This window comes from Neodiprion virginianus, chromosome 4 (assembly GCF_021901495.1).
Source record: "Neodiprion virginianus isolate iyNeoVirg1 chromosome 4, iyNeoVirg1.1, whole genome shotgun sequence".
Taxonomy (NCBI): Eukaryota; Metazoa; Arthropoda; class Insecta; order Hymenoptera; family Diprionidae; genus Neodiprion; species Neodiprion virginianus.
The window spans coordinates 19910728-19923060 of record NC_060880.1 but is presented as its reverse complement, the minus strand read 5'-3'; the positions used below and the strand labels follow the sequence as shown (position 1 = coordinate 19923060).

Sequence of the window (12333 nt, the reverse complement as noted above, 5' to 3'; positions counted from 1 at the left end):
TACAGTGTACAGTCTTATTAGGAGCTTTATTTGTTATATACTGGAATTGGCACTATCGGTCAGAATTGTAGTCAGGGTAGGTCAGGGGTGAGTCGGAAGAGATTTTTCGACCTTTTTCATGGCCACAACGAATTCCACGTTAATATACGTACCCGACGTTCGTTAAACTTGATCTGTCATTCGATATTTCCTATGACCATGTTTCATGCTCCACAGACCTCGGGCTTCCAGCAACGCTTCGTCCTGTGGCAGGCTAAGTCCGATTCCCGCTGTCTTCGGAGAGCCCGACTGGACACCATCCTACGCGCCATCCTACAGCCCCGATCAGCTCGGTGAGTAGCAAAGGTCGATTAGCGTCGTGCGGCGCTCGATATCGGTAGCGATTCCGACGGCCATAGGACGTGTGTAAAGAGAAAAGATGACCATTTCAGCTGGCAGCTTGGCCGAGTCCATGAAGCTGGAATCATACCAAATGTACCAAACCTCACCGCCGAACCACCAGCAGACCGGACCTCCACCTTCTTACTACGAGGCGCAGTACCAGCGGAACAACTCCTTGCGCACCGGGTCCTCATCCTACGGCTTACCACCCACGCCTCAGTCCGCCAACCAGCAGAGATGTCCTCACCACCGCCTCCAGCCCTGCGCCTGTCAAATGGTTAGCATAGCGAATGGGACTTCCATTCTGATCCGCGTGACCCTCTATCATCGAACCTTTTAACGATGTGTTGGACGCACGGTCAGGTCGAAGTTGTGTTGAAACGAAAACCTGATAAGTCAGAGATTCAAAAAGTCACAACGTCGAGCTAATCTAGTCAGACATCTAAAACAAGAATAAGTTTGATAACATCGAAGTTGAACTGTCAACACCTCATTATAGATTGACAACAACAGTGAAGTCACAATGTTGTTCGTATCGAAAAATCCATATTGTTTGACCGATATTGATGATCTTTCACGGACTATTCGTTCGTGTATAATATATGAGGTATTTTTTATTGGAAAAGTTTCTCCTGTATCACTTGATTGCCCAACGGTTAGGTGCACTTCTCGAACCTTTGTTTCGACACACTTTTAACGCGAGAGTGTTCATCCCATGGATTCTTGAGCTGGTTGAAATCCGTTGAACTACTTCTGGGATCCCTCGATTCGTTGTTGAGATTTAATTATCGGTGACAAGCGTGATTTTATCATTTTTCAATAGAACCTGAGCCCAGTCTCCGGCATGTCACCGTCCTATTCGCAAAGTGAACCTAGCCCGTCGTCGTTGGGGGGAAGCCAACAGCAACAGCAACCACCGCAGTACCTAATGCAGAACCAGCAACAGCAGCAACAGAAACAGCATCAACAGCGTCAAGCGCAAACAAGGCCCGCGGGTCCAAGTCCACCGCACACGCCATCGCCCTGCACGCCGACACCGAGCACAATGATGGGCCAGTTGATGGGGGCCCTGAACAACGCGACGCTACTAGACGACCTGAACATCAACATCGAGTCGCTGCACGGCGGCTTCGACTGCAACGTAGAAGAGGTAAGAGAGTTGGAGGTAAGACGAGGAAATGGCATTCCGATGGACTTGGAGTGTGACCTTAGGGTTTTGCCATTTGGCACAGGTGATAAAGCACGAGCTGTCGATGGAAGGCTCCCTCGACTTCAACTTCCAGCAGGGCGTGATGGGCGTTGCGTCCGTGCAGGTTAGCGATGCTGGCGCCGTTGGCCAGGGCGGCGTCTCCCAGAGCAATCAGAGTACCGCCAACAACGCCACGGTCGTTTACGCTAACGCGGCGAAACCATCAGCACCTTCCTGGGTCCACTAGCGACCAAAGACCTCAGCCCTCCTCGTCACTGCACCCGGAACGTTTCTGCAGTATCTCGATACCACGACGACAGCTGACGGAGTCGAGGCGCGCTGCATCGGTGAGTCGAATTAGCTTTATCAAGTACTCGAATACTGCCCGGAAATCTGGGTATTCCAATCCTTCTTACGCATTCAAAGTCTCGAAGCTAAGTGTATCAAGTTTTTCACTTGTTCCGAGGTCTGATTACGATTATACGATACGTAGCATCGAGTCTGCAGTTTCGCGTTTTTGTTCAGCTCCACAAGTTCCATTCGATCTTCAAGATCTGTTTATTAGTGGTTTCGATCATGCTTGGTCGATTGAAATTTCAGGTACATACATTTGTTCTTCATAACAGTTTACTTGAAATATTATCCCAGACTTCGGACATAATTCGTCATTTTCAAAGCTCTATCGAAGATTCTCAGTCACGAAAGCGGTATGCATTAAAAAATCCAAAATCACTAGACATTCGTGTCGCTTAACTTGATTAAGAAGAAAAAATGAATACAAATTTTGGGATAAAGAGACTATATCCATACATTTTTCTGTATCGAAACTCAGTTTAGGAAATTCAGCGTCTGCAGCATTCCTTGTCATGTATTTCATGTTTTCTTCTATCAAACTAAACCGAGTGAAGAAATTACGCTCTATAACAGACCGAAAGAACTCGAACTGAATAAATTATATATACAGGTAAACCGAACGGTACCTATATATACATGCGCATGCGCTTTTTGACGACGGATGGATGCCGTTCTTTTATCGTCCCTGGAATCTTAGTATAACGTACAAAATAGTAATACAATCTGATTACAAAGCCGTGCAGGATTACGTATTGTGTATGATATGTTCCATACATGTATGCACGATGTTGTTATGGATTTATGCAGTGCGACAGGCAGAGTTATTTTCCGTCATTAAAAACGAAACGTCGGTAATCCCCGCAATAATTGTGTATGCATGCATGCATGCATATATATATATATCGCGTGTTTACATAGTTAAAAATTGCCGCGTAAAATAAAAGAATAACATATGCACGCAAACGCGTAGCTTTTGTATTTTATACCAACAATAAATACAGTATACATTACATCCGTTACTCAATTTTCTGAAGATTCGACGAGTCGGTCGATCGGATTTTCCTCATATTGCGAATCGGGATAAACCCGCGTGACTTATTGTTACTAACGAATCGATAGTTTGATAAGAAGGAGGAGGAGGAGGAGGAGGAAGGGATGGAGGGCGGGATGCCGATGATGTCGAGTCAGTTGTAACCCAGAGTACCGGCGAGCTTTCAAGCGGTCAGACATTATAAGAATTGCGTAACCGGTTGGTGCCGAGCGTGACGTCATACGAACGTACGTCTTGAACGGAATTCACTGGCGTTTTTTCTTAGCGGCAGGGGGGGGGGGAAGGGGGGAAGAGCGATACGTAGATCGTGCGTCGGGTCAAGTTAACGTTCATCAGCGATACATAGATATGATACGAAGACTGCTCTATGCGCATAATACTCTTACATATATGATACGTACAGCATCGAGTCTGTGTGCGTGTGTGTGTAAAATACTCGAGAGCTTGTATGACGTTCCGTATACATTTTATATGGATATTGTAACAGGGTGATACGTTCGTTCAGATAACTAAACCGTATCGGAGAAACGGCAAACTTGTGTGTATCGAGCATGCAAGCATTGTTTAACGAAGCTAGCGTGCTGCACTTCAGACCATGAGTGTGTTACAATTAGAGTGTTATTTGATTTTATTTTTGTCACAGACGTATTATTATTATCATCTTGACAAATTCTCTTTTACCGTACGCACGTATACGTATTCATACACCACGCCAGAGTCGATCTATTTAACATTTTCTTGTAACCCGTATGTAACTTGTGCATTATACATATATGTGTATGACGTGTATGTATATAACCTATTCGATTATACCTCTGTGCATGTTACATTTGTAATCGAAAGTTCCTCGTCGTTACCTATAAGACTTTCAAATTTTCCCGCGGCAATGTAAACGTATATTCTGTTACTCAGAGAGAGAGAGATAGAGTGAGAGAGAGAGAGAGAGAGAGAAAGAGAGATACTAGAACGGATACCTTACCACAGAAATAAGAATAACGAAAGGAGGTGAAGAGATTTAGGTACAAAATCAATTATCGGATCGATTTTTTTCAAAGTCATTCGTCCTGCAGACAAACTAAAATTGACTATGCCAATTCCGATTATCGGTTCCGATCACATTATAACCGACACTCGTATTTCATTTCTGTACGCAAGACTTGTATATTCGTGGTAAAAATTCAAAAACATAACGGACACCCACAGTTTTTCCGATTTCAATGTTGTATTTTTGTCATATGATCACTCACATATCCGACAATGAAACGTGGTTCATTTCGATGTATAGAGATTTGTTTCTTCGTGGTAAACGAGAACAAGTAAAAATCGCTAGCGGTTTTTTCTTCGTCCATTAAGTGTATGGAATCTGTAGACCGGATTTTCGTTTTTAACGGAAACCGGAAGTGGAATACCTTCAAGAAATCAAACGTTACTGGAGTAAAATTAAAAAAAAAAGAAAAAAATCAGATGCAATTTGAAATGTACGGATGAAGGATTTTCTCAGATTTTCCTTTCCTCGAACCTTCCCTCCCTGTACCAATATGGCGGCACTCTTCTATCACTTTTGGGAAAAATAGAAGAGAAAAGAATTCATACGAAGGGGGCGGCGGAAGTGGGAGACGCTGACTAGTCGAGCGGGTGCCGTTCTTGAATCTCTGCACAGTTTCTGCTCATACCCAGCTTTTCCATCCGCTGATACCGCGACGCGACTCGGCGCGCCACTTCTTCGCGTTCCGCGAACTTTATAATTCTTGCGACGCTTCTGGAGAACGGTAAGTGGGATGAGAAAGAGTGTGTCGGGGGGGTTGAAAACAGCCTGCAGGGTGATTCGGGGGTGGGTCGGCCCTTGCTGGCGCCACCGGCGTCTAGCGGAGTAGCTGCCGCTGACTTCTAGTCAAAGTTCGAGTTTATGGCGCAGAGGTTTGAAGGCCCGCGAACCGAGGGTTCAACCCTTTATTTCATCCCGAAACCACTCCGAGTACTTCTTTCTTAATTGTTCTTCCCGCCCTCTCCTCGTTTTTCAGCGACAATGTCTGTGTATAATCAATTAAACACGGAGAATCGATTCGTTCGATTCACAAAATACGGCGAAAGAAACGTTGTTTTTTTCTTGGATTCGACAGAGAGAGAGAGAGAGAGAGAAAAAAAAAAGTGATTAGAACAATAATTATTCGGGTTGTTCCGTTAAACCTGCATATTCATTTCATTTATTACATTCAGAATTTCTGATTTTTGCTATTCGCTCGAAATTATTCAATCCTAATATTATGTATAAATGTGTTCAAAGTTCTTCAAACATGTCGAAGATAGACGGATCCGCGTAATTGAAAGAGAAAGAGAAAAAAAAATTTCGCCACCGTCGAAGGATAAGAAAATCTCGTGGATTTTTCACAATCAGTCTCGAAATGAAAGGAAGGAGAGGAACGAAGGAAGAAGAAAAGATTAAAGGAAGAGGCTGCGGGAAATGGTCTGACAAAGATTGACGTAAAAATATGCAGACTTAATTTAACCGTAAAACTTGTCGGGGGAGGAAAACTTGTACGATCGGGGACTGAACTCAGTTAGGGGAAACTAATAAGTAATAACATTACCTGGTTAATTTTCTAAATCTTTCAAGCTCTTCGTTCATCCTCCTCTCTTTTAAATACCTGTCTGACTATTCAAAAATAATTTACTTGAATATCCTTCTTCTTCTTCTTCTTCATCTTCAATGACGTAAAGGCAAAACGAGACGAGAAAAGGTTGCGACTGTAGCGCAGGAAACGAGAGGAATCTTTGCAGTATCGGCGGGGGCGAAAGATCCGTTCATAAATCTGCGAAACTATAACGATGATGATAATAACGCGCTATTCCACGTGTCTGCTTCGGTTTCCTCGTATTTTATTATCGATATTTATATGCCTATCGCCGCAGACTTCATGCCTTAAACCAGGCAAACGAACTATGACAAATTTTCGAAGCATCCGATTATGGGGTGCGGGAATATATACATATATTTATACATATACAAGCCCGCGATTCTTCTCAACCCTCCCCAGTCATCGGCTGCGCAGTTATCAATGATTTTCCTGTTCAACGTAACGGGGAATCAAACTTAACGCACGTATTGTTTTCTGTTCTTGGAGAGGTATTCCTTTTCCTTTTGAAATAAAATATCGAGTCCGATTTTTTCTGTGAAATCAAGTTGAATTTAATCGGAATAATATATCTTCAAAATTGAAACGAATCAGAAAACCAGAAATTTCAATTTAGTAAGTCCGATTTGTAATGATTTTAGACTGCAGCAGTCACGTTACATTATCTGTTCAACTTTGATGGCGTTCAGAGAGTAACGATCAAATTTATTTATTTTTTTTCACAACCGTTTTATTCAAACTGCCTGTTTTCATTTTTACCCTCCGCATCAAGCCGCGATTCTTTCACGTATGATTTTTTGAAACCCGGTTTCACATCGTATATTTTTTTATTCTTCGTTTTATTCATTGTTTCATCCGAATTGAAGACCGAAGTCTCTGTTGCATACGTATTGCCTAATTCAACAATTTCATAATGGAAACCGGGAGATTGTCGGAATGACGCTTACGCGAAAAAAAAAAGGAAAGAAGAAGAATACGAATGAGAGGAAGAGGAAGAGGAAGAGGAAGAGGATGAGGGTTATTCCGTTGTCTCAGTATAATGCCTTATACGCGGTAGCGACGTCTCTAGCCCTTTGTCGTCGGGAGAACGATTTTCTTCCCTATTTCCATGAGCCCATCAAAAGGGAAAAGTAGGTCGTGTAATTTACGTCCGTCGCATGGATAAGCGAGAGTATACATATAGTATCGCGTCCATATGCACATAGGCAGCAGAATTATTGTGGAGATACCGCAGCGGCAGCAGTCAGCTTATTTCACTCGAAAGAAAAATCACGTAATCAGCTGTGTCTTCTTCTTCTTCTACGAAATCTCGTAGAATACGTGCGTACGTCGTGTATTACACACACACACACACGCATATGTGCTCGTTGTATGTATTTATATAATATTCAAATTGTGTAGGTATTTCTTATCTCCCCGCAGAATTGTTTAGAAAAAATTGAAATTTTTTTTCCCTCTTCTATCGTACTTGTTTGTTAATTTATTTATTCATTTGCTTATTTATTTTTTTTTTTTTTTCTATTCCACTTACACAATTTTTTGCACACGCTGCAGGTGATAACCACTCGCTGTTTATTACACGTATATGTGTGTGTGTGTGTATATATATATATAAAAACTCAAAACACACGCGTTAACTGCGAAATATATACGCAGCAAGCAGTTGCGAAACTAAGAGTCTATTACATCCGCAATATCAACTCCAGCCGTCGCTGCACGCGGTATTAGGTGTCATCCCGCGAAATTTATCATATATATGTGTATATGTATATAATGTCGGAGATGCGAATAGCGAAACAGAGTGCACGTTTAAATGGATTTCCCGCTGTCGTTTCGTAGATTTTTTTTTTTTTTTGTCAAAGACATCATATATGCGACAATTTATTTCTTCGGATATATCCGATGTCACAAATACTGTAATCTATCATATCAAAATACTCGATTTATTCCCTTATTTATTATTTTTTCGGTACGAAAGTAACGAGAGATTTTTCTTTTTTCTTCATCTCTGCAGGGTATAACATCGTTTCAAATATTTTTTAACGATAATTTTTATGTAATTTTCTAACCGCACGAGATGTGTATCAAATATTTTTAGTAATAAATCTATTTGAAGGGTTTGGTACAGTGATGATTGAAAAAAATTGACAGTATTTGCATAACTTTGTGGAAGGCGACATCATTTCACGCGTTGAAAATTCTCGCGTAGCTTTTAATACTCCACTTTCGTGTTTGTACGGGAATATCGAGTTGTAGCCGCGAGTTTGCGTTATGTATAACGCAAGCTGTTAATTGCAAGTTTGCAGTGATTCGCTTCTGTTTGTACCGTGCGAAATATTATCATCATTTCTACGCCTGTGTTTGCGAGATATTTCTAGAATACCAGATACTTGCGTTATACCCGTAACGTGTTTCAAATTAACCACATCAACGCCATGCGGTGCAAAACTATCTTTCTCCTCTCTTCTACGTATTACCAGGCTTCTGATCTTGGCTAATCGACATCGTCTGTCAAAGTATGAAATTGATGCAAACGAAACATTCTGCGAAACTGAGAGAAAAGTTGCATCCGTAATAAACCAAATAGTAAAGAACAAAATGGATTGCAAGCGCAGGTTGAATTCTTTTCAGAATTTGAAATTTTTTAAATAAAAACGAGAGATTTATCGTCTACGCGAGCAAAGAGAATTTCTAAAAGTTCGAACGTTTGTACATACTCAAAGAAGGATACCGACGGATTCCAGAAATAATTATTCTCGTCAAGTGAGGAATTTACCACTGTAAAAAAGAGAGCGACGAAGGAAAGAAAAGGAGAAAAAAAATTGTCGAAATTTGCGATTAAAGAAAATGAGAACGGAAGGTGAGAGGAGGTGAAGAATCAGGGAAGAATTAGGATCAAGAGAGAGGATTCGCTCCATCGGCGTTGAGTGATGTCCGGTGCAAACTATTCGCAAAACGACGATGGGTAGAGGATCCGGGGAAGAAGGGGTCGCAGTCGAGGAAGGAGGGGTTGAAGGGCGAAGAGGGGGAGGGGGGGGGAGGAGGAGGAGGATAAGCGAAGCGGAAATGAAAGATAGTCGGAATCTTTTCAAAGTCTCGTAATGGTGAGGGAATGAGGAAAGAAAGCGAGAGAGGGAGAGAGAGAAACGGACGGAACTCGGTTGAAGAAAATCTTGCTCATGAATCAAAACTGGACGTAGTCGTTTCAAATGTTTTCCTGCGTATCAGGATATTGCCGTATGTGCATGTGTATATAATATACATATATGGACGATATTACGTTTAAGGAGGTTTAGACTCCTCCGCTGATCGAGGGTATCGTACTGCCAGAGTTGGAAGACGCGTGTTTATAAACATTTTTTGATCATTTTTAATACGAATAATCCCCCTTCTCCCTCCCCTTCATTTCTAGATTCTATGACGATGTATTTGAATGAGAAATAAATATGAAACTTGGAGTCATACTCGTTATTTCGTACTACGACAACAACTTATCGAAACGAACCTCCTTGACCATATTTATAATTTTCACTATCACTTTACGACCCCGCTGATTAAGCTGTCGATGATATTCTTTCCTTTGGGTTTTTATTTTTCTGATTTGAGAATCTCGTGTTCATTTTTTACAGTGATTAATCATTCATCGCTATATAATATGAACGCATTTAATTACAAGCGAATCGATTTATTGTCAAGTAAAAAATATTTACTCTTCAATGCGGTTAAATTACACACAATATCTTGCATTAATGATTAGATTCCAGTTTTCTTCTAGTCTCTTTTTGTTAAATTCTCGTATAATTTTGTGCATGATTAAAAAATTTCGTACAACTTTTTCGAAAAAGAGTCTTCATTTTCTATGTTGTATTATATGATATATGAAATATAAAAAATCACGTAAATTGCAGAAATGAAATTCGTTTGAACCATATGATTCAAAATTTATATTGTATAAGGATATCATACATCGATAAAAAATTTGATCTCGAGGGGCAAGAAATATATATATATACAAGGAAGCCCAAAAAGCGTCAGAGGACGGTTAATTCACACGTTCAATTATCGGTCAGGGTTTGGCACGCTGAACACGGCCTGCAAAGTCCCATATCGGGCTTCGCGAATTATTGTTACCCGCGTTTTTGCGTCACAGAAAAGTCGTTGAATTCCGTTTCCAAAGTAACGAAGCATGCAAAAATGAAATGGCGGTTAATTCGCGTTACTCGACGACAAGCGAGTCCGGATGAAATAAGATTTAATTTGATTTTCCGCGTTATATTTATTTATTTATTTATTTCCTTTTTTCCCAGACTTATAAAGAAAAAGATTTCAAATTTGCGAAACGGCCAATGTATATCGCGACGGGTTTGCGTAGCGCGTAAAAAGTTGAAGAGAACCGTGACTCGAGCTGATACACCTTATATACTTGGTTAATAAATATGCTAATTACTCAACCCCTACGACGGCACGAAAGTTGCGCGCAAAGTTTGCGCCTCTCTGCTGAGCAGCAACCAGTATATAATATAAGCAACCCGAGCGGGAGTCAGTCAGTCAGGCCGCGTAATTAACGGGCTGTTAACGTCGTCGACGTCGACGTCGCCGTCGCTTCTTGCTTCGGAAAATCCGATAATCATCGACGCGGACATCTGCATCCTGTCTTATATGTATATTATATAATATACCGTATATATACGCTGTATACATATATGCGTACACCTTGATCAACGTTAAACGGAATTATTCGCAACTGCTACCAACTTGTTTCTCTAATTTAGAAATTATTCGAAACAGACTTGAGGAGGCTGCCTGGCTGGAAGTCGATACTCTTTAGTCATTTTATTACGATATTATTCTGTATTGCGTATCTTTTAAATTATTACATTCTCAAGCTGTCGAGCTGAGCTCTTCGACGGTAATGTATCATGAATAGAAAATACTGGAATTTGTATAAATAATATTCCAATATCGACAAAAATTTTTACAGGTGTGGTGAATTTGTTCGATTTTAATGCAATACCGGTAATTTTATTCGGACGAGTATTTTTTAATAAAATCATCGATATCGATTTTTCTTTTCTTTTCAGTAGTCGATTCGGTATCGTCATTATTGTTGATCGTGTAATGCATAACGGTGCAATTTTGCAGAATTGAATATTCAACGATGCCAGCGTGTTAAAAAAAAAAAGCGTTTCAGCGAATGTGTTGATGAAAACAGTATTTTACATGAAATCGCAACGTAGACTGAAATAGAACAAGTTTACTGAATTTTTCACCAATTGTCAAGCGATTTGGAGTTAAGCATCGATGTGAAATATCACTTAATCAGATAATGTAAAGTATCGATTTTTGGCCAATCAATCTCATTAATGAAGCCGTTTTGAAAAATTTTCCTAGATTTTCTCACCTGTTTGCCCTCATCTTACCACTTACTTATGTTTATACAATTTGAAAGAAAAAAAATTACTCAAATAATAACCATACCGATAGCAGTTCGCTTGCGAATTTCGATCATATCTCGGAAATGTGAAAAATCACATCGAACACATGAAGAAATACGTGGAATAAATGTATTATCACTCTGTTTCTCCTACTTCCTATTTTGTCCGCTTCTTTTTGTACGTTTTATTTTTCACGTGGCACAGAATTGCACGAGCGACTGATCGGCGGAGCGCATTATCATAGAATCATAATAAATATCAATCTTTCTTTTCCCCTCGCATAATTATCATCATTCTAGTTGCGGAACAGTCCTTGCGTATACAGTATCAAGGTGACGGATTATTATAGCAGTAGACACGTGTCGAACGGGCCCAACTGGAAATACGAAGGTATTTTATCGGGAGCTGTGCAGGAAATATCGCGACTCTTTTAAAGTTTCGAAATTAGACTCTTGGAAGTTTCAAGTATTTTCTGCAAGGTTACGACAGTGTGGAAACTGGGGATAATTAACTTTAAAAAAACGATTCAAAGCGTAACTCAAGATTGTTCGTTGGCTTTTGTATTTACGTCATACGGTTTGTGAAATATGTGGCAAAAAGTTGTATAAAACCTGATTCGATAGTGCACGGTGTTGGAAAAAAAATTAGATCAAATTAAATCGATGCTAATTGTTGTCTAGGAAACTGATTGTAATTTGCAGAATAATGCACCAACGAAAAGATCTCGTGCAACATTCGTGCGTGAATTATTGACAGCGGTATAAATCTGTACTAAAATTTTGCATAAATTGTCGGTAAGAAAAAAGTTTCCACTTATTCCATTGATTCTGCACTGACAATGAGGAGAAATAAAAGCCGTGAGAGTAATATCGAACTATGGACCGAGCGTGGTGGAAAAATTTACGCAAAAGATAAAAGAAGGAAGTTGCGACGTAAAAAGAATAAATAAAAATGAATAAAGATAAAACGAAAGAAAAGAAACGGATAACCGTATAATTGCATGCATGTTTTCATAGCGGTCTTACCTCTTCGTTGCGGTATCGCATTATAAAGTTTCCGTATAAATCGCGTCTAGATACACATGCATATAGGTGCGCGTGCATGTACGAGAAGTGCCAAAACGTGGGAGTGGTACTCGAACCAGACAACCTTGGCGGATTCAATCTCTGCAGTCAGTCCGACTCACAGCCGCCTAGGTATATATGAAAAGTCTCGCGCTTTAGAACTGCACGAGAAATCGTCAATGACGCAGTTCGTCTCGCTGAAAATGTGCGAGTTGCTATTCGCGAT

The 12333-nt window shown here is 40.4% G+C and overlaps 1 protein-coding gene across 1 annotated transcript in view; it reads left to right on the top strand.

Annotated features, from left to right (window-relative positions):
• Positions 1–12333, top strand: part of LOC124304159 (forkhead box protein O) — a 121240-nt gene that overhangs the window by 90217 nt on the left and 18690 nt on the right. The window contains exons 4-7 of the mRNA XM_046762258.1: positions 217–332; positions 432–658; positions 1205–1531; positions 1614–1917. Coding sequence (XP_046618214.1) covers positions 217–332; positions 432–658; positions 1205–1531; positions 1614–1817 — 874 coding nt within the window. The 3' untranslated portion in view covers positions 1818–1917. The remainder of the gene's footprint in view (positions 1–216; positions 333–431; positions 659–1204; positions 1532–1613; positions 1918–12333) is intronic.